The sequence below is a fragment of the Hypanus sabinus genome, chromosome 15 (assembly GCF_030144855.1).
Source record: "Hypanus sabinus isolate sHypSab1 chromosome 15, sHypSab1.hap1, whole genome shotgun sequence".
In the NCBI taxonomy this organism is placed as follows: Eukaryota; Metazoa; Chordata; class Chondrichthyes; order Myliobatiformes; family Dasyatidae; genus Hypanus; species Hypanus sabinus.
The window spans coordinates 7,014,483-7,037,931 of NC_082720.1; the positions used below are offsets into that span (position 1 = coordinate 7,014,483).

A 23,449-nucleotide genomic window follows, 5' to 3' on the forward strand; every position below is an offset into this window, starting at 1 on the left:
TCACAGTAGCAGACACTCCTGTCCCCTGTCACTGATACATCACAGTAACAGACACTCCTGTCCCGTCACTGATACATCACAGTAACAGACACCTCCTTCCCGTCTCTGATACATCACAGTAACAGACACTCCTGTCCCCTGTCACTGATACATCAGAGTAACAGACACTCCTGTCCCCTGTCACTGATACATCACAGTAACAGACACTCCTGTCCCCTGTCACTGATACATCACAGTAACAGACACTTCCATCCCGTCTCTGATACATCAGAGTAACAGACACTCCTGTCCCCTGTCACTGATACATCACAGTAACAGACACTTCCATCCCGTCTCTGATACATCACAGTAACAGACACTCCTGTCCCCTGTCACTGATACATCAGAGTAACAGACACTCCTGTCCCCTGTCACTGATACATCACAGTAACAGACACTCCTGTCCCCTGTCACTGATACATCACAGTAACAGACACTTCTATCCCGTCTCTGATACATCACAGTAATGGACACTTCTGTCCCGTCACTGATACATCACCATAACAGACACTCCTGTCCACTGTCACTGATACATCACAGTAACAGACACTCCTGTCCCGTCACTGATACATCACCGTAACAGATACTCCTGTCCCGTCACTGAGACATCAACGTAACAGACACTCCTGTCCCCTGTCACTGATAAATCACTGTAACAGACACTCCTGTCGCCTGTCACTGATACATCACTGTAACAGACACTCCTGTCGCCTGTCACTGATATATCACAGTAACAGACACTTCTATCCCATCACTGATTCATCACAGTAACAGACACTCCTGTCCCTTCACTGATACATCACCGTAACAGATACTCCTGTCCACTGTCACTGATGCATCACATTAACAGTCACTCCTGTCCCCCGTCACTGATAAATTACCGTAACAGACAATCCTGTCGCCTGTCACTGATACATCATAGTAACAGACACTCCTGTCCCGTCACTGATACATCATAGTAGCAGACACTCCTGTCCCCTGTCACTGATACATCACCGTAACAGACACTCCTGTCCCGTCACTGATACATCACCGTAACAGACACTTCCGTCCCATCTCTGATACATCACCGTAACAGACACTCCTGTCCCGTCACTGATACATCACCGTAACAGACACTTCCGTCCCATCTCTGATACATCACCGTAACAGACACTCCAGTCCCCTGTGACTTATATGTCACCGTAACAGACACTCATGTCCCGTCACTGATACTTCACAGTAACAGACACTCCTGTCGCCTGTCACTGATATATCACAGTAACAGATACTCCTGTCCCCTGTCACTGATAAATCACAGTAAAAGACACACCTGTTCCCTGTCACTGAAACATGATAGTAACAGACACTCCTGTCCCGTCACTGATACATCACAGTAACAGACATTCCTGTCCCGTCACTGATACATCACAGTAACAGACACTCCTGTCCCCTGTCACTGATACATCACAGTAACAGACACCCCTGTCCCCTGACACTGCTACATCACAGTAACGGACACTTCTATACCCTGTCACTGATACATCACAGTAACGGACACTTCTATACCCTGTCACTGATACATCACAGTAACAGACACTCCTGTCCCCTGACACTGCTACATCACAGTAACGGACACTTCTATACCCTGTCACTGCTACATCACAGTAACGGACACTTCTATACCCTGTCACTGATACATCACAGTAACAGACACCCCTGTCCCCTGACACTGCTACATCACAGTAACGGACACTTCTATACCCTGTCACTGATACATCACAGTAACAGACACTTCTATCCGGTCACTGATACATCACAGTAACAGACACTTCTATCCCGTCACTGATACATCACAGTAGCAGACACTCCTGTCCCCTGTCACTGATACATCAGAGTAACAGACACTCCTGTCGCCTGTAACTGATATATCACAGTAACAGACACTTCTATCCCATCACTGATACATCACAGTAACAGACTCTCCTGTCCCCTGTCACTGATAAATCACAGTAAAAGACATACCTGTTCCCTGTCACTGAAACATCACAGTAACAGACACTTCTGTCCCCTGGCACTGATACATCACCGTAACAGACACTCCTGTCCCGTCACTGATACATCACTGTAACAGACACTCCTGTCGCCTGTCACTGATATATCACAGTAACAGACACTTCTATCCCATCACTGATACATCACAGTAACAGACACTCCTGTCCCCTGTCACTGATTCATCACAGTAACAGACACTCCTGTCCCTTCACTGATACATCACCGTAACAGATACTCCTGTCCCGTCACTGAGACATCACCGTAACAGCCACTCCTGTCCCCTGTAACTGATACATCACCATAATAGACTGTCCTGTCCCATCCCTTCACTGATACGTCACCGTAACAGACACTACTGTCCCGTCACTGATACGTCACCGTAACAGACACTCCTGTCCCCTGTCACTGATAAATCACTGTAACAGACTCTCCGGTTCCCTGTCACTGATACATCACTTTAAGAGACACTCCTGTCCCCTGTGACTTATATGTCACCGTAACAGACACTCATGTCCCGTCACTGATAAATCACTGTAACAGACTCTCCTGTTCCCTGTCACTGATACATCACTTTAAGAGACACTCCTGTCCCCTGTGACTTATATGTCACCGTAACAGACACTCATGTCCACTGTCACTGATACATCACAATAACAGACACTCCTGTCCCGTCACTGATACATCACAGTAACAGAAACTCCTGTCCCGTCACTGATACATAACAGTAACAGACACTTCTGTCCCGTCTCTGATACATCACAGTAACAGACACTTCTGTCCCATCTCTGATACATCACCGTAACAGACACTCCTGTCCCCTGTCACTGATACATCACCGTAACAGACACACTTGTCCCGTCACTGATACATCAATGTAACAGACACTCCTGTCCCCTGTCACTGATACATCACAGTAACGGACACTTCTGTCCCCTGTCACTGATACATCACTGTAACAGACACTCCTGGCCCGTCACTGAGACATCACCATAACAGACACTCCTGTCCCTTATCACTGATACATCACCGTAACAGACACTTCCGTCCCGTCTCTGATACTTCACAGTAAAAGACACACCTGTTCCCTGTCACTGATACATCACAGTAACAGACACTCCTGTCCCCTGTCACTGATACATGACAGTAACGGACACTTCTGTCCCCTGTCACTGATACATCACCGTAACAGACACTCCTGTCCCCTGTCACTGATACATCACAGTAACAGACACTCCTGTCCCGTCACTGATACATCACCGTAACAGCCCCTCCTGTCCCCTGTCACTGATACATCACCATAACAGACACTCCTGTCCTTTATCACTGATATATCACCGTAACAGACACTTCCGTCCCGTCTCTGATACTTCACAGTAACAGACACAACTGTTCCCTGTCACTGATACATCACTGTAACTGACACTCCTGTCCACTGTCACTGATACATCACAGTAACAGACACTCCGGTCCCCTGTCACTGATACATCAGAGTAACAGACACTCCTGTCCCCTGTCACTGATGCATCACATTAACAGTCACTGCTGTCACCCGTCACTGATACATCACCGTAACAGACGCTCCTGTCCCGTCACTGATTCATCACCGTAACAGACACTGCTGTCCCCTGTCACTGATACATCACAGTAACAGACACTCCTGAACCCTGTCACTGATACATCACCGTAACAGACGCTCCTGTCCCGTCACTGATTCATCACCGTAACAGACACTCCTGTCCCCTGTCACTGATACATCACAGTAACAGACACTCCTGAACCCTGTCACTGATACATCACCGTAACATACACTCCTGTCCCCTGTGACTGATACATCACTGTAACTGACACTCCTGTCCACTGTCACTGATGCATCACATTAACAGTCACTGCTGTCACCCGTCACTGATACATCACCGTAACAGACGCTCCTGTCCCGTCACTGATTCATCACCGTAACAGACACTCCTGTCCCCTGTCACTGATACATCACAGTAACAGACACTCCTGAACCCTGTCACTGATACATCACCGTAACAGACACTCCTGTCCCCTGTCACTGATACATCACCGTAACAGACACTCCTGTCCCCTGTCACTGATATATCAATGTAACAGACACTCCTGTCCCCTGTCAATGATACATCAATGTAACAGACACTCCTGTCCCCTGTCACTGATACATCACAGTAAAAGACACACCTGTTCCCTGTCACTGATACATCACAGTAACGGACACACCTGTTCCCTGTCACTGATATATCACAGTAACAGACACTTCTATCCCATCACTGATACATCACAGTAACAGACACTCCTGTCCCCTGTCACTGATTCATCACAGTAACAGACACTCCTGTCCCTTCACTGATACATCACCGTAACAGATACTCCTGTCCCGTCACTGAGACATCACCGTAACAGCCACTCCTGTCCCCTGTAACTGATACATCACCATAATAGACTGTCCTGTCCCATCCCTTCACTGATACGTCACCGTAACAGACACTACTGTCCCGTCACTGATACGTCACCGTAACAGACACTCCTGTCCCCTGTCACTGATAAATCACTGTAACAGACTCTCCGGTTCCCTGTCACTGATACATCACTTTAAGAGACACTCCTGTCCCCTGTGACTTATATGTCACCGTAACAGACACTCATGTCCCGTCACTGATAAATCACTGTAACAGACTCTCCTGTTCCCTGTCACTGATACATCACTTTAAGAGACACTCCTGTCCCCTGTGACTTATATGTCACCGTAACAGACACTCATGTCCACTGTCACTGATACATCACAATAACAGACACTCCTGTCCCGTCACTGATACATCACAGTAACAGAAACTCCTGTCCCGTCACTGATACATAACAGTAACAGACACTTCTGTCCCGTCTCTGATACATCACAGTAACAGACACTTCTGTCCCATCTCTGATACATCACCGTAACAGACACTCCTGTCCCCTGTCACTGATACATCACCGTAACAGACACACTTGTCCCGTCACTGATACATCAATGTAACAGACACTCCTGTCCCCTGTCACTGATACATCACAGTAACGGACACTTCTGTCCCCTGTCACTGATACATCACTGTAACAGACACTCCTGGCCCGTCACTGAGACATCACCATAACAGACACTCCTGTCCCTTATCACTGATACATCACCGTAACAGACACTTCCGTCCCGTCTCTGATACTTCACAGTAAAAGACACACCTGTTCCCTGTCACTGATACATCACAGTAACAGACACTCCTGTCCCCTGTCACTGATACATGACAGTAACGGACACTTCTGTCCCCTGTCACTGATACATCACCGTAACAGACACTCCTGTCCCCTGTCACTGATACATCACAGTAACAGACACTCCTGTCCCGTCACTGATACATCACCGTAACAGCCCCTCCTGTCCCCTGTCACTGATACATCACCATAACAGACACTCCTGTCCTTTATCACTGATATATCACCGTAACAGACACTTCCGTCCCGTCTCTGATACTTCACAGTAACAGACACAACTGTTCCCTGTCACTGATACATCACTGTAACTGACACTCCTGTCCACTGTCACTGATACATCACAGTAACAGACACTCCGGTCCCCTGTCACTGATACATCAGAGTAACAGACACTCCTGTCCCCTGTCACTGATGCATCACATTAACAGTCACTGCTGTCACCCGTCACTGATACATCACCGTAACAGACGCTCCTGTCCCGTCACTGATTCATCACCGTAACAGACACTGCTGTCCCCTGTCACTGATACATCACAGTAACAGACACTCCTGAACCCTGTCACTGATACATCACCGTAACAGACGCTCCTGTCCCGTCACTGATTCATCACCGTAACAGACACTCCTGTCCCCTGTCACTGATACATCACAGTAACAGACACTCCTGAACCCTGTCACTGATACATCACCGTAACAGACACTCCTGTCCCCTGTGACTTATTCGTCAGCGTCACAGACACTCATGTCCCCTGTCACTGATGCATCACAGTAACAGACACTTCTATCCCATCACTGATACATCACAGTAACAGACACTGATGTCCCCTGTCACTGAAACATCACCGTAACAGACACACCTGTTCCCTGTCACTGATACATCACCGTAACAGACACTCCTGTCCCCTGTCACTGATACATCACCGTAACAGACACTCCTGTCCCCTGTCACTGATATATCAATGTAACAGACACTCCTGTCCCCTGTCAATGATACATCAATGTAACAGACACTCCTGTCCCCTGTCACTGATACATCACAGTAAAAGACACACCTGTTCCCTGTCACTGATACATCACAGTAACGGACACACCTGTTCCCTGTCACTGATACATCACAGTAACAGACACTCCTGTCCCCTGTCACTGATACATGACAGTAACGGACACTTCTGTCCCCTGTCACTGATACATCACCGTAACAGACACTCCTGTCCCCTGTCACTGATACATCACAGTAACAGACACTCCTGTCCCGTCACTGATACATCACCGTAACAGATACTCCTGTTCCGTCACTGAGACATCACCGTAACAGCCCCTCCTGTCCCCTGTCACTGATACATCACCGTAACAGACGCTCCTGTCCCCTGTCACTGATACATCACCGTAAAAGACACTGCTGTCCCGTGACTGATACGTCACCGTAACAGACACTTCTGTCCCGTCTCTGATACTTCACAGTAACAGACACTTCTGTCCCATCTTTGATACATCACAGTAACAGACACTTCTATCCCGTCACTGATATCTCACAGTAACAGACACTCCTGTCCCCTGTCACTGATACATAACAGTAACAGACACTCCTGTCCGCTGTCACTGATACATAACAGTAACAGACACTCCTGTCCCGTCACTGATACATCACAGTAACAGACACTCCTGTCCACTGTCACTGATACATCACAGTAACAGACACTCCTGTCCACTGTCACTGATACATCACCGTAACAGACACTCCTGTCCACTGTCACTGATACATCACAGTAACAGAGACTTCCATCCCGACTCTGATAGATCACCGTAACAGACAATCCTGTCCCCTGTCACTGATTCATCACAGTAACAGACACTCCTGTCCCCCGTCACTGATAAATCACCGTAACAGACACTCCTGTCCCCTGTCACTGATACATCACAGTAGCAGACACTCCTGTCCCCTGTCACTGATACATCACAGTAACAGACACTCCTGTCCCGTCACTGATACATCACAGTAACAGACACTTCCTTCCCGTCTCTGATACATCACAGTAACAGACACTCCTGTCCCCTGTCACTGATACATCAGAGTAACAGACACACCTGTCCCCTGTCACTGATACATCAGAGTAACAGACACTCCTGTCCCCTGTCACTGATACATCACAGTAACAGACACTTCCATCCCGTCTCTGATACATCAGAGTAACAGACACTCCTGTCCCCTGTCACTGATACATCACAGTAACAGACACTTCCATCCCGTCTCTGATACATCACAGTAACAGACACTCCTGTCCCCTGTCACTGATACATCAGAGTAACAGACACTCCTGTCCCCTGTCACTGATACATCACAGTAACAGACACTCCTGTCCCCTGTCACTGATACATCACAGTAACAGACACTTCTATCCCGTCTCTGATACATCACAGTAATGGACACTACTGTCCCGTCACTGATACATCACCATAACAGACACTCCTGTCCACTGTCACTGATACATCACAGTAACAGACACTCCTGTCCCGTCACTGATACATCACCGTAACAGATACTCCTGTCCCGTCACTGAGACATCAACGTAACAGACACTCCTGTCCCCTGTCACTGATGCATCACATTAACAGACACTGCTGTCACCCGTCACTGATACATCACCGTAACAGACTCTCCTGTCCCGTCACTGATTCATCACCGTAACAGACACTCCTGTCCCCTGTCACTGATACATCACAGTAACAGACACCCCTGAACCCTGTCACTGATACATCACCGTAACATACACTCCTGTCCCCTGTGACTGATACATCACTGTAACTGACACTCCTGTCCACTGTCACTGATGCATCACATTAACAGTCACTGCTGTCACCCGTCACTGATACATCACCGTAACAGACGCTCCTGTCCCGTCACTGATTCATCACCGTAACAGACACTCCTGTCCCCTGTCACTGATACATCACAGTAACAGACACTCCTGAACCCTGTCACTGATACATCACCGTAACAGACACTCCTGTCCCCTGTGACTTATTCGTCAGCCTCACAGACACTCATGTCCCCTGTCACTGATACATCACCGTAACGGACACTCCTGTCCCCTGTGACTTATTCGTCAGCGTCACAGACACTCATGTCCCCTGTCACTGATGCATCACAGTAACAGACACTTCTATCCCATCACTGATACATCACAGTAACAGACACTTCCATCCCGACTCTGATAGATCACCGTAACAGACAATCCTGTCCCCTGTCACTGATTCATCACAGTAACAGACACTCCTGTCCCTTCACTGATACATCACCGTAACAGATACTCCTGTCCCGTCACTGAGACATCACCGTAACAGACACTCCTGTCCACTGTCACTGATACATCACAGTAACAGTCACTCCTGACACCCGTCACTGATACATCACAGTAACAGACACTCCTGTCCCCTGTCACTGATACATCACAGTAACAGACACTTCCATCCCGACTCTGATAGATCACCGTAACAGACAATCCTGTCCCCTGTCACTGATTCATCACAGTAACAGACACTCCTGTCCCTTCACTGATACATCACCGTAACAGATACTCCTGTCCCATCACTGATACGTCACCGTAACAGACACTCCTATCCCCTGTGACTGATACGTCACCGTAACAGACACTCATGTCTCCTGTCACTGATAAATCACTGTAACAGACTCTCCTGTCCCCTGTCACTGATACATCACCGTAACTGACAGTCCTGTTCCCTGTCACTGATACATCACAGTAACAGTCACTCCTGTCCTCCGTCACTGATACATCACAGTAACAGACACTCCCGTCCCGTCACTGATACATAACAGTAACAGACACTTCTGTCCCGTCTCTGATACATCACAGTAACAGACACTTCTGTCCCATCTCTGATACATCACAGTAACAGACACTCCTGTCCCGTCACTGATACATAACAGTAACAGACACTTCTGTCCCGTCACTGATACATCACAGTAACAGACACTTCTGTCCCATCTCTGATACATCACAGTAACAGACACTCCTGTCCCCTGTGAATGATACATCAATGTAACAGACACTCCTGTCCCGTCACTGATACATCACAGTAAAAGACACACCTGTTCCCTGTCACTGATACATCACAGTAACGGACCCTTCTGTTCCGTCTCTGATATATCACAGTAACAGACACTCCTGCCCCCTTTCACTGATACATCACAGTAACAGTCACTCCTGTCCCCCGTCACTGATACATCACAGTAACAGACACTTCCATCCCGTCTCTGATACATCAGAGTAACAGACACACCTGTCCCCTGTCACTGATACATCACAGTAACAGACACTTCTGTCCCGTCTCTGATACATCACCGTAACAGACACTTCTATCCCGTCACTGATACATCACAGTAACAGACACTCCTGTCCCGTCACTGATACATCACCGTAAGAGATACTCCTGTCCCGTCACTGAGACATCAACGTAACAGACACTCCTGACCCTGTCACTGATACATCACCGTAACAGACACTCCTGTCCACTGTCACTGATGCATCACATTAACAGTCACTCCTGTCCCCCGTCACTGATAAATCACCGTAACAGACACTCCTGTCCCCTGTCACTGATACATCACAGTAGCAGACACTCCTGTCCCCTGTCACTGATACATCACAGTAACAGACACTCCTGTCCCGTCACTGATACATCACAGTAACAGACACTTCCTTCCCGTCTCTGATACATCACAGTAACAGACACTCCTGTCCCCTGTCACTGATACATCAGAGTAACAGACACTCCTGTCCCCTGTCACTGATACATCAGAGTAACAGACACTCCTGTCCCCTGTCACTGATACATCACAGTAACAGACACTTCCATCCCGTCTCTGATACATCAGAGTAACAGACACTCCTGTCCCCTGTCACTGATACATCACAGTAACAGACACTTCCATCCCGTCTCTGATACATCACCATAACAGACACTCCTGTCCACTGTCACTGATACATCACAGTAACAGACACTCCTGTCCCGTCACTGATACATCACCGTAACAGATACTCCTGTCCCGTCACTGAGACATCAACGTAACAGACACTCCTGTCCCCTGTCACTGATGCATCACATTAACAGACACTGCTGTCACCCGTCACTGATACATCACCGTAACAGACTCTCCTGTCCCGTCACTGATTCATCACCGTAACAGACACTCCTGTCCCCTGTCACTGATACATCACAGTAACAGACACCCCTGAACCCTGTCACTGATACATCACCGTAACATACACTCCTGTCCCCTGTGACTGATACATCACTGTAACTGACACTCCTGTCCACTGTCACTGATGCATCACATTAACAGTCACTGCTGTCACCCGTCACTGATACATCACCGTAACAGACGCTCCTGTCCCGTCACTGATTCATCACCGTAACAGACACTCCTGTCCCCTGTCACTGATACATCACAGTAACAGACACTCCTGAACCCTGTCACTGATACATCACCGTAACAGACACTCCTGTCCCGTGACTTATTCGTCAGCCTCACAGACACTCATGTCCCCTGTCACTGATACATCACCGTAACAGACACTCCTGTCCCCTGTGACTTATTCGTCAGCGTCACAGACACTCATGTCCCCTGTCACTGATGCATCACAGTAACAGACACTTCTATCCCATCACTGATACATCACAGTAACAGACACTTCCATCCCGACTCTGATAGATCACCGTAACAGACAATCCTGTCCCCTGTCACTGATTCATCACAGTAACAGACACTCCTGTCCCTTCACTGATACATCACCGTAACAGATACTCCTGTCCCGTCACTGAGACATCACCGTAACAGACACTCCTGTCCACTGTCACTGATACATCACAGTAACAGTCACTCCTGTCCCCTGTCACTGATACATCACAGTAACAGACACTTCTATCCCGTCTCTGATACATCACAGTAATGGACACTTCTGTCCCGTCACTGATACATCACCATAACAGACACTCCTGTCCACTGTCACTGATACATCACAGTAACAGACACTCCTGTCCCGTCACTGAGACATCAACGTAACAGACACTCCTGTCCCCTGTCACTGATACATCACCGTAACAGACACTCCTGTCCACTGTCACTGATGCATCACATTAACAGTCACTCCTGTCCCCCGTCACTGATAAATTACCGTAACAGACAATCCTGTCGCCTGTCACTGATACATCACAGTAACAGACACTCCTGTCCCGTCACTGATACATCACAGTAGCAGACACTCCTGTCCCCTGTCACTGATACATCACCGTAACAGACACTCCTGTCCCGTCACTGATACATCACCGTAACAGACACTTCTGTCACATCTCTGATACATCACCGTAACAGACACTCCAGTCCCCTGTGACTTATATGTCACCGTAACAGACACTCATGTCCCGTCACTGATACTTCACAGTAACAGACACTCCTGTCGCCTGTCACTGATATATCACAGTAACAGATACTCCTGTCCCCTGTCACTGATAAATCACAGTAAAAGACACACCTGTTCCCTGTCACTGAAACATGACAGTAACAGACACTCCTGTCCCGTCACTGATACATCACAGTAACAGACATTCCTGTCCCGTCACTGATACATCACAGTAACAGACACTCCTGTCCCCTGTCACTGATACATCACAGTAACAGACACCCCTGTCCCCTGACACTGCTACATCACAGTAACGGACACTTCTATACCCTGTCACTGATACATCACAGTAACGGACACTTCTATAGCCTGTCACTGATACATCACAGTAACAGACACTCCTGTCCCCTGACACTGCTACATCACAGTAACGGACACTTCTATACCCTGTCACTGCTACATCACAGTAACGGACACTTCTATACCCTGTCACTGATACATCACAGTAACAGACACCCCTGTCCCCTGACACTGCTACATCACAGTTACCGTCACTTCTATACCCTGTCACTGATACATCACAGTAACAGACACTTCTATCCCGTCACTGATACATCACAGTAACAGACACTCCTGTCCCGTCACTGATACATCACTGTAACAGACACTCCTGTCGCCTGTCACTGATATATCACAGTAACAGACAGTTCTATCCCATCACTGATACATCACAGTAACAGACACTCCTGTCCCCTGTCACTGATTCATCACAGTAACAGACACTCCTGTCCCTTCACTGATACATCACCGTAACAGATACTCCTGTCCCGTCACTGAGACATCACCGTAACAGCCACTCCTGTCCCCTGTAACTGATACATCACCATAATAGACTGTCCTGTCCCATCCCTTCACTGATACGTCACCGTAACAGACACTACTGTCCCGTCACTGATACGTCACCGTAACAGACACTCCTGTCCCCTGTCACTGATAAATCACTGTAACAGACTCTCCTGTTCCCTGTCACTGATACATCACTTTAAGAGACACTCCTGTCCCCTGTCACTGATACATCACCGTAACAGACACTCTTGTCCCCTGGTACTGATACTTTACAGTAACAGACACTGCTGTCGCCTGTCACTGATACATCACCGTAACAGACACACCTGTCCCGTCACTGATACATCAATGTAACAGACACTCCTGTCCCCTGTCACTGATACATCACAGTAAAAGACACACCTGTTCCCTGTCACTGATACATCACAGTAACGGACACTTCTGTCCCCTGTCACTGATACATCACTGTAACAGACACTCCTGTCCCGTCACTGAGACATCACCATAACAGACACTCCTGTCCCTTATCACTGATACATCACCGTAACAGACACTTCCGTCCCGTCTCTGATACTTCACAGTAAAAGACACACCTGTTCCCTGTCACTGATACATCACAGTAACAGACACTCCTGTCCCCTGTCACTGATACATGACAGTAACGGACACTTCTGTCCCCTGTCACTGATACATCACCGTAACAGACACTCCTGTCCCCTGTCACTGATACATCACAGTAACAGACACTCCTGTCCCGTCACTGATACATCACCGTAAAAGCCCCTCCTGTCCCCTGTCACTGATACATCACCATAACAGACACTCCTGTCCCTTATCACTGATACATCACCGTAACAGACACTTCCGTCCCGTCTCTGATACTTCACAGTAACAGACACACCTGTTCCCTGTCACTGATACATCACTGTAACTGACACTCCTGTCCACTGTCACTGATACATCACAGTAACAGACACTCCGGTCCCCTGTCACTGATACATCAGAGTAACAGACACTCCTGTCCCCTGTCACTGATGCATCACATTAACAGACACTCCTGAACCCTGTCACTGATACATCACCGTAACAGACGCTCCTGTCCCGTCACTGATTCATCACCGTAACAGACACTCCTGTCCCCTGTCACTGATACATCACAGTAACAGACACTCCTGAACCCTGTCACTGATACATCACCGTAACAGACGCTCCTGTCCCGTCACTGATTCATCACCGTAACAGACACTCCTGTCCCCTGTCACTGATACATCACAGTAACAGACACTCCTGAACCCTGTCACTGATACATCACCGTAACATACACTCCTGTCCCCTGTGACTGATACATCACTGTAACTGACACTCCTGTCCACTGTCACTGATGCATCACATTAACAGTCACTGCTGTCACCCGTCACTGATACATCACCGTAACAGACGCTCCTGTCCCGTCACTGATTCATCACCGTAACAGACACTCCTGTCCCCTGTCACTGATACATCACAGTAACAGACACTCCTGAACCCTGTCACTGATACATCACCGTAACAGACACTCCTGTCCCCTGTGACTTATTCGTCAGCGTCACAGACACTCATGTCCCCTGTCACTGATGCATCACAGTAACAGACACTTCTATCCCATCACTGATACATCACAGTAACAGACACTGATGTCCCCTGTCACTGAAACATCACCGTAACAGACACACCTGTTCCCTGTCACTGATACATCACCGTAACAGACACTCCTGTCCCCTGTCACTGATATATCAATGTAACAGACACTCCTGTCCCCTGTCAATGATACATCAATGTAACAGACACTCCTGTCCCCTGTCACTGATACATCACAGTAAAAGACACACCTGTTCCCTGTCACTGATACATCACAGTAACGGACACACCTGTTCCCTGTCACTGATACATCACAGTAACAGACACTCCTGTCCCCTGTCACTGATACATGACAGTAACGGACACTTCTGTCCCCTGTCACTGATACATCACCGTAACAGACACTCCTGTCCCCTGTCACTGATACATCACAGTAACAGACACTCCTGTCCCGTCACTGATACATCACCGTAACAGATACTCCTGTTCCGTCACTGAGACATCACCGTAACAGCCCCTCCTGTCCCCTGTCACTGATACATCACCGTAACAGACGCTCCTGTCCCCTGTCACTGATACATCACCGTAAAAGACACTGCTGTCCCGTGACTGATACGTCACCGTAACAGACACTTCTGTCCCGTCTCTGATACTTCACAGTAACAGACACTTCTGTCCCGTCTTTGATACATCACAGTAACAGACACTTCTATCCCGTCACTGATATCTCACAGTAACAGACACTCCTGTCCCCTGTCACTGATACATAACAGTAACAGACACTCCTGTCCCCTGTCACTGATACATAACAGTAACAGACACTCCTGTCCCGTCACTGATACATCACAGTATCAGACACTCCTGTCCACTGTCACTGATACATCACAGTAACAGACACTCCTGTCCACTGTCACTGATACATCACCGTAACAGACACTCCTGTCCACTGTCACTGATACATCACAGTAACAGTCACTCCTGACACCCGTCACTGATACATCACAGTAACAGACACTCCTGTCCCCTGTCAATGATACATCACAGTAACAGACACTTCCATCCCGACTCTGATAGATCACCGTAACAGACAATCCTGTCCCCTGTCACTGATTCATCACAGTAACAGACACTCCTGTCCCTTCACTGATACATCACCGTAACAGATACTCCTGTCCCGTCACTGAGACATCACCGTAACAGCCACTCCTGTCCCCTGTAACTGATACATCACCATAATAGACTGTCCTGTCCCATCCCGTCACTGATACGTCACCGTAACAGACACTACTGTCCCGTCACTGATACGTCACCGTAACAGACACTCCTATCCCCTGTGACTGATACGTCACCGTAACAGACACTCATGTCTCCTGTCACTGATAAATCACTGTAACAGACTCTCCTGTCCCCTGTCACTGATACATCACCGTAACTGACAGTCCTGTTCCCTGTCACTGATACATCACAGTAACAGTCACTCCTGTCCTCCGTCACTGATACATCACAGTAACAGACACTCCCGTCCCGTCACTGATACATAACAGTAACAGACACTTCTTTCCCGTCTCTGATACATCACAGTAACAGACACTTCTGTCCCATCTCTGATACATCACAGTAACAGACACTCCTGTCCCGTCACTGATACATAACAGTAACAGACACTTCTGTCCCGTCTCTGATACATCACAGTAACAGACACTTCTGTCCCATCTCTGATACATCACAGTAACAGACACTCCTGTCCCCTGTCAATGATACATCAATGTAACAGACACTCCTGTCCCGTCACTGATACATCACAGTAAAAGACACACCTGTTCCCTGTCACTGATACATCACAGTAACAGACACTCCTGTCCCGTCACTGATACATCACCGTAACAGATACTCCTGTTCCGTCACTGAGACATCACCGTAACAGCCCCTCCTGTCCCCTGTCACTGATACATCACCGTAACAGACGCTCCTGTCCCCTGTCACTGATACATCACCGTAAAAGACACTGCTGTCCCGTGACTGATACGTCACCGTAACAGACACTTCTGTCCCGTCTCTGATACTTCACAGTAACAGACACTTCTGTCCCGTCTTTGATACATCACAGTAACAGACACTTCTATCCCGTCACTGATATCTCACAGTAACAGACACTCCTGTCCCCTGTCACTGATACATAACAGTAACAGACACTCCTGTCCCCTGTCACTGATACATAACAGTAACAGACACTCCTGTCCCGTCACTGATACATCACAGTAACAGACACTCCTGTCCACTGTCACTGATACATCACAGTAACAGACACTCCTGTCCACTGTCACTGATACATCACCGTAACAGACACTCCTGTCCACTGTCACTGATACATCACAGTAACAGTCACTCCTGACACCCGTCACTGATACATCACAGTAACAGACACTCCTGTCCCCTGTCACTGATACATCACAGTAACAGACACTTCCATCCCGACTCTGATAGATCACCGTAACAGACAATCCTGTCCCCTGTCACTGATTCATCACAGTAACAGACACTCCTGTCCCTTCACTGATACATCACCGTAACAGATACTCCTGTCCCGTCACTGAGACATCACCGTAACAGCCACTCCTGTCCCCTGTAACTGATACATCACCATAATAGACTGTCCTGTCCCATCCCGTCACTGATACGTCACCGTAACAGACACTACTGTCCCGTCACTGATACGTCACCGTAACAGACACTCCTATCCCCTGTGACTGATACGTCACCGTAACAGACACTCATGTCTCCTGTCACTGATAAATCACTGTAACAGACTCTCCTGTCCCCTGTCACTGATACATCACCGTAACTGACAGTCCTGTTCCCTGTCACTGATACATCACAGTAGCAGTCACTCCTGTCCTCCGTCACTGATACATCACAGTAACAGACACTCCCGTCCCGTCACTGATACATAACAGTAACAGACACTTCTGTCCCGTCTCTGATACATCACAGTAACAGACACTTCTGTCCCATCTCTGATACATCACAGTAACAGACACTCCTGTCCCGTCTCTGATACATCACAGTAACAGACACTCCTGTCCCCTGTCAATGATACATCACAGTAAAAGACACACCTGTTCCCTGTCACTGATACATCACAGTAACGGACCCTTCTGTTCCGTCTCTGATATATCACAGTAACAGACGCTCCTGTCCGCTGTCACTGATACATCACCGTAAAAGACAGTCCTGTCCCGTCAGTGATACGTCACCGTAACAGACACTCCTGTCCTGTCACTGATACATCAATGTAACGGACACTTCTGTCCCCTGTCACTGATACATGACCGTAACATACACTCCTGTCGCCTGTCACTGATACATCACAGTAACAGACACTCCTGTCCCGTCACTGATACATCACTGTAACAGACACTCCTGTCCCCTGTCACTGATACATCAGCGTAACAGACACCCCTGTCCCCTGACACGGATACATCACAGTAACGGACACTTCTATCCCGTCACTGATACATTATCGTAACAGACGCTCCTGTCCCGTCAGTGATAGATCACAGTAACAGACACTCCTGTCCCCTCTCACTGACACATCACCGTAACAGACACTCCCGTCCCGTGTCACTGATACATCAAAGTAACAGACACTCCTGTCCCGTCACTGATACATCACCGTAACAGATATTTCTGTCCACTGTGACTGATACATCACAATAACAGACACTTCTATCCCGTCACTGATACATCACAGTAACAGACACTCCTGTCCCCTGTCACTGATACATCACAGTAACAGACACTTCTGTTCCGTCTCTGATATATCACAGTAACAGACACTTTTGTCCCATCTCTGATACATCACAGTAACAGACACTCCTGTCCCCTGTCACTGATACATCACTGTAACAGACACTCCTGTCCCCTGTCACTGATACATCAGCGTAACAGACACCCCTGTCCCCTGACACGGATACATCACAGTAACGGACACTTCTATCCCGTCACTGATACATTATCGTAACAGACGCTCCTGTCCCGTCAGTGATAGATCACCATAACAGACACTCCTGTCCCCTCTCACTGACACATCACAGTAACAGACACTTCTATCCCGTCTCTGATACATCACAGTAACGGACACTTCTGTCCCCTGTCACTGATACATCACAGTAACAGACACTTCTATCCCGTCTCTGATACATCACAGTAACAGACACTCCTGTCCCCTGTCACTGATACATCACCGTAACAGACACTCCTGTCCACTGTCACTGATACATCACAGTAACAGACAATCCTGTCCCCTGTCACTGATACATCACAGTAACAGACACTCCTGTCCCCTGTCAATGATACATCACAGTAACAGACACTCCTGTCCCCTGACACTGATACATCTCTGTAACGGACACTTCTGTCCCCTGTCACTGATACATCACAGTAACAGACACTCCTGTTCCCTGTCAATGAAATATCACAGTAACAGACACTCCTGTCCCCTGTCACTGATACATCACAGTAACAGACACACCTGTCCCGTCACTGATACGTCACTGTAACAGACACTCCTGTCCCGTCACTGATACGTCACCGTAACAGACACTCCTGTCCCCTGTGACTGATACATCACCGTCACAGACACTCATGTCTCCTGTCACTGATACATCACAGTAACAGACACTCCTGTCCCCTGTCACTGATACATCACCGTAACAGACACTTCCATCCCGTCACTGATACATCGCAGTAACAGACAGTTCTGTCCAACATTACTTGTTCATCACAGTAGCAGAGACTTCTATCCTTGGCTTTCCGATTCAACTATTGTTACCAATTCACCTAGTCGGCCGTATTTTTTTTTGCATGTGTGAGGTAATAAATGCACCCAATGGAGCATCATGGGGTTGAGGTGAAAAATTTCACTAGAAATATGATAAACAGTATATTATCCATTGGTTTGCATTGTGTGTTACTGATTGAACTTCAAATTTCAATTTTATTAAAATTATCTCAGTCATTGGAGCAGCCCATACATGATATTTCCCACACTTACCCATGTATGGCTTCGTGCCTGCAATCGAGGTGATTTCTTTCTCCTCCTTCACTATTGCTGCAATGTTGAAGTCTGTGACGTGCACATGCCCTGAAAAGTTTCAGATAAAATATAGATGTTCAACACAGTCAAATTGTATTTATGAAAGCTCACCTCTGGTAGGAATTACATGGACTCACGGTAATCAGGCCACACTCCTCACTCTATCTGTTAGGTAGTAATTTGTAATTACTGGAAATCTTAAACTGAGTCACAAGGAATTCCATAAGCACTTAGAGAGACACAAGAGACTGCAGATTCTGGAATCTGGAGCAACAAACAATCTCCTGAGTAAGAGAAGTTGAGCAGCATTTGTGGTGGGGTTTGTGAGGGTGGGAAGGAATTGATGACATTCCAAGTCAAAACCTGTCATCAGGACTGTAAGTAAATACTTAGTAGGTCACAGATGAGCGAAACAATGTTTCACTTGAAGCAGCGAAAAGAGGTAGAGAAGGAAGAAATGAAAGGAAAGGGAAAGCCTGTAATATGGTGAAGACAGGAGTAATTATACTAAGTCTGTATTATTGTCAAAGGTTTGGAGTATAGATGTCCTACATAAGACCATATGATGTAAGAGCAGAATTAGGCTATTTGGCCCATCGAGTCTGCTCCACCATTTCATCTTGGCTGATCCAATTTTCTTCTCAACCCCAATATCCTACCTTCCTCCTGTATCCCTTCACACCCTGACCAATCAAAATTCTATCAATCTCTGTTTTAAATATACATAAAGACTTGGCCTCCACGGCCACCTGTGGCAAAGAATTACATGGATTCACCAGCCTCTCCCTAAAGAAATTTCTCCTCATCTCCATTCTAAAAGGACTCCACTCTATTCTGGAGCTGTGTCATCTGGACTTAGACTCTCCCACCATAGGATACAATCTCTCTATATCCACTCTATTCACCATTCGATAGGTTTCAATGGGGTCACCCCCATTCTTCTGAATTTTAGTGAACACAATCTCAATGCCATCAAATGCTTTTCAAATGAGAAGACATCCTTTCATCCATTCAGCACGTCCTTTTGAAGATAAGGGGCCTAAAACTGCTGACAAGACTCCAAGTGAGGCCTCACCAGTGCTTTATAAAGACTCAACATTACATTCTTGCTTTTATTTTCTAGTCCTCTTGTCATGTATGCTGGCATTGCATTTGCCTTCCTCACCACAGACTCAACCTCCAAATTAACCTTTTGAGAATTCTGCCCAAGGTCGACCAAGTCCCTTTGCACCTCAGTTTATTGTATTTTCTTTCCATTTACAAAATAGTCAATCCTTTAATGTCTTCTACCAAAGTGCATGACCATACACTTCCCAACACTATATTCCATCTGCCCATTCTCCTATTCAGTCTCAGTCCTTCTGTAGCCTCTCTTCTCCCTCAAAACCATCTGCCCCTTAACCTCTCTTCATATCGTCTGCAAACTTTGCATCAGAGCATCAATTCCATCATACAAATTATTGACATATAATGTAAAAAGAATCAATCCCAACACAGCCCCCATGGAACACCACTAGTCACCGGCAGCCAACCAGAAAAGGCTCTCTTTATTCCTACTTTTTGCCTCCTGCCAATCAGCCACTGCTTTATCTATGCTAATATTTTTCCTGTATTACCATGGTTTATAGCTTGTTAAGCAGCCTCATATGGGGCACCTTGTCAAAGGCCCACTGAAGATTCAAGTACACAACTTCAACTGATTCTCCTTTGTCTATCCCACTTGTTATTTCTTCAAAGAATTCCAACAAGGCAATATTTTCCCTTGAGGAAACCATCCTGACCACGGCCTATTTTATCATGTGTCTCCAAGTATACCAACATCTTATTTTTAATAATCGACTTCAGCATCTTCCCAACCACTGAGGTCAGACTAACTGGCCTATAGTTTCCTTTCTTCTGCCTCTCTCCCTTCTTGAAGAGTGGTGGGACACTTGCAATTTTCCAGTCTTGAAAGATAATTACTCATGCCTCCATGATCTCTTCAGCCAACTCTTTCAGAAACCTGGGGTGTACACCATCTGGCCCAAGTGACTTATCTATTTTCAGACCTTTCAGTTTCCCAAGAACCTTCTCTCTAGTTATAGAAACTTCACACATTTCATGACTCCTGACACCTGGAACTTCCACCATACTGCTAGTGTCTTTCACAGTGAAGACTGACACAAAATACCTATTCAGATCATCCACCATTTTGTTGTCTCCCATTACTACCTTCCCAGCATCATTTTCCACTGGTCCGATATCCACTCTCACCTCCCTTTTACACTTTATGTATCTAAGGAAACTTTAGGTATCTTCTTTAAGAGTATTAGAAACACAAAAACATAGAAAACATAGAAAACCTACAGTGCAATACAGGCCCTTTAGCCCACAAAGTTGTGCCAAACAAGTCTTTACCTTAGAACTACCTAGAGTTACCCACAACCCTCTATTTTTCTGAGATCCATGTATTCATCCAGGAGTCTCTTAAAACACTCTATCATTTCTGCCTCCACCACTGTCACCAGCAGCCTATTCCACACACTCACCACTCTCTGCATATAAAACTTAACCCTGACATCTCCTCTGTACCTACTTCCAAGCACCTTAAAACTACACCTTCTTGTGCTAACCATTTCAGCCCTGGGAAAAAGCCTCTGACTATCCACATGATCAATGCCTCTTATTATCTTGATCACCTCTATCAGGTCACCTCTCATCCTCCATCACTCCAAGGAGAAAAGGCTGAGTTCACTCATTCTATTCTCATAAGGTATGCTCCCCAATCCAGGCAACATCCTTGTAAATCCCCTCTGCACTCTTTCTATGGTTTCCACGTCCTTCCTGTAGTCAGGCGATCAGAACTGAGCACAGTACTCCAAGTGGGGTCTGACCAGGGTCTTATATAGCTGCAACATTACCTCTTGGCTCTTAAACTCAATCCCACGATTGATGAAGGCCAATGCTCCATATGCCTTCTTAACCACAGAGACAACCTGTGTAGCAGCTTTGAGTGTCCTATGGATTCGGACCCCAAGATCCCTCTGATCCTCCACACTGCCAAAGAGTCTTGCCATTAATTGGCTAGCTTACTTTCATATTCCATCATTACCTTCTTAATTACTTTTTTAGTTGCCCTCTATTATTTTTTAAAAGCTTCCCAATCTTCTAACTTCCCCTAATTTCATGTTATGCACAGTCCTTTTCTCTCTTCATGTTGATTGAGTGATGCCACAATGACGACTTTGCACTCAACATCAGTAAGACTAAGAAATTTATTTTTGATGTATTTCTCATTATATTTTACAACATATTTTATATGCTGCACTATACTGCTGCTGCAAATCAGCAAACTTCATAATATAAATCAGTGAGAATAAATCTGATTCCGATTCTGGAAACTCATTTTCTCACCTTTCTTCATATTTTTTTAAATTTTTTTTGTTCAATTTTTAAGATAGTTACATAGAATGAATAGAATAATATGATATCAACCCTCTCCCCCTTAACCCCTCCTCCCTTAACATCCCTATCTGAAAAAAGAAAAAAGAAAGAAAGACTGCCTGGATATCGGAAGATCCCCACATGCTCCATGGAATTCAAAATAGTTTTAATATATGTATTTGTTTCTTTCCCCAGAGGACCAATAACTTTATCTTCGGAGCACCTATATATACAATCCTATCTTTTGTAAATAAGGGCACCAAATTCTCAGAAATGTGTCATATTTATTCCTTAAATTATAAGTAATTTTTTCAAGTGGAATGCAGCAAAAAATTTCATTATTCCAACGATCCATACTTAAGTATGAATCCGATTTCCAAGTAACTGCGATAGCCTTTTTGGCTACAGCCAATGCAATTTTTATAAATTCTTTCTGATACTTGTTCAATTTAGGTTTTGGTTTTATCCCTTCAGTATCACCTAGTAAAAATAATATTGGGTTATGTGGAAGTTGTGTTCCACTAATTTGTTCCAATAAAACTCTTAAATTTATCCAAAAAGGTTGAATTTTAAAACAAGACCAAGTAGAATGTAAAAAAGTACCAATTTCTTGATTACATCAAAAACATTGATCAGATAAATTTGGGTTTAGTCTATTTATTTTTTGCGGTGTAATATATAGTTGATGTAAAAAATTGTATTCTACTAATCTAAG

The 23,449-nt window shown here is 46.2% G+C and overlaps 1 protein-coding gene across 1 annotated transcript in view; it reads right to left on the reverse strand.

The window, feature by feature from the left end:
- LOC132405119 (serine/threonine-protein kinase 32A-like) overlaps positions 1-23,449 on the reverse strand; it is a 419,454-nt gene that overhangs the window by 176,403 nt on the left and 219,602 nt on the right. The window contains exon 6 of the mRNA XM_059989823.1: positions 19,270-19,359. Within this exon, the coding sequence (XP_059845806.1) occupies positions 19,270-19,359 (90 nt within the window). The remainder of the gene's footprint in view (positions 1-19,269; positions 19,360-23,449) is intronic.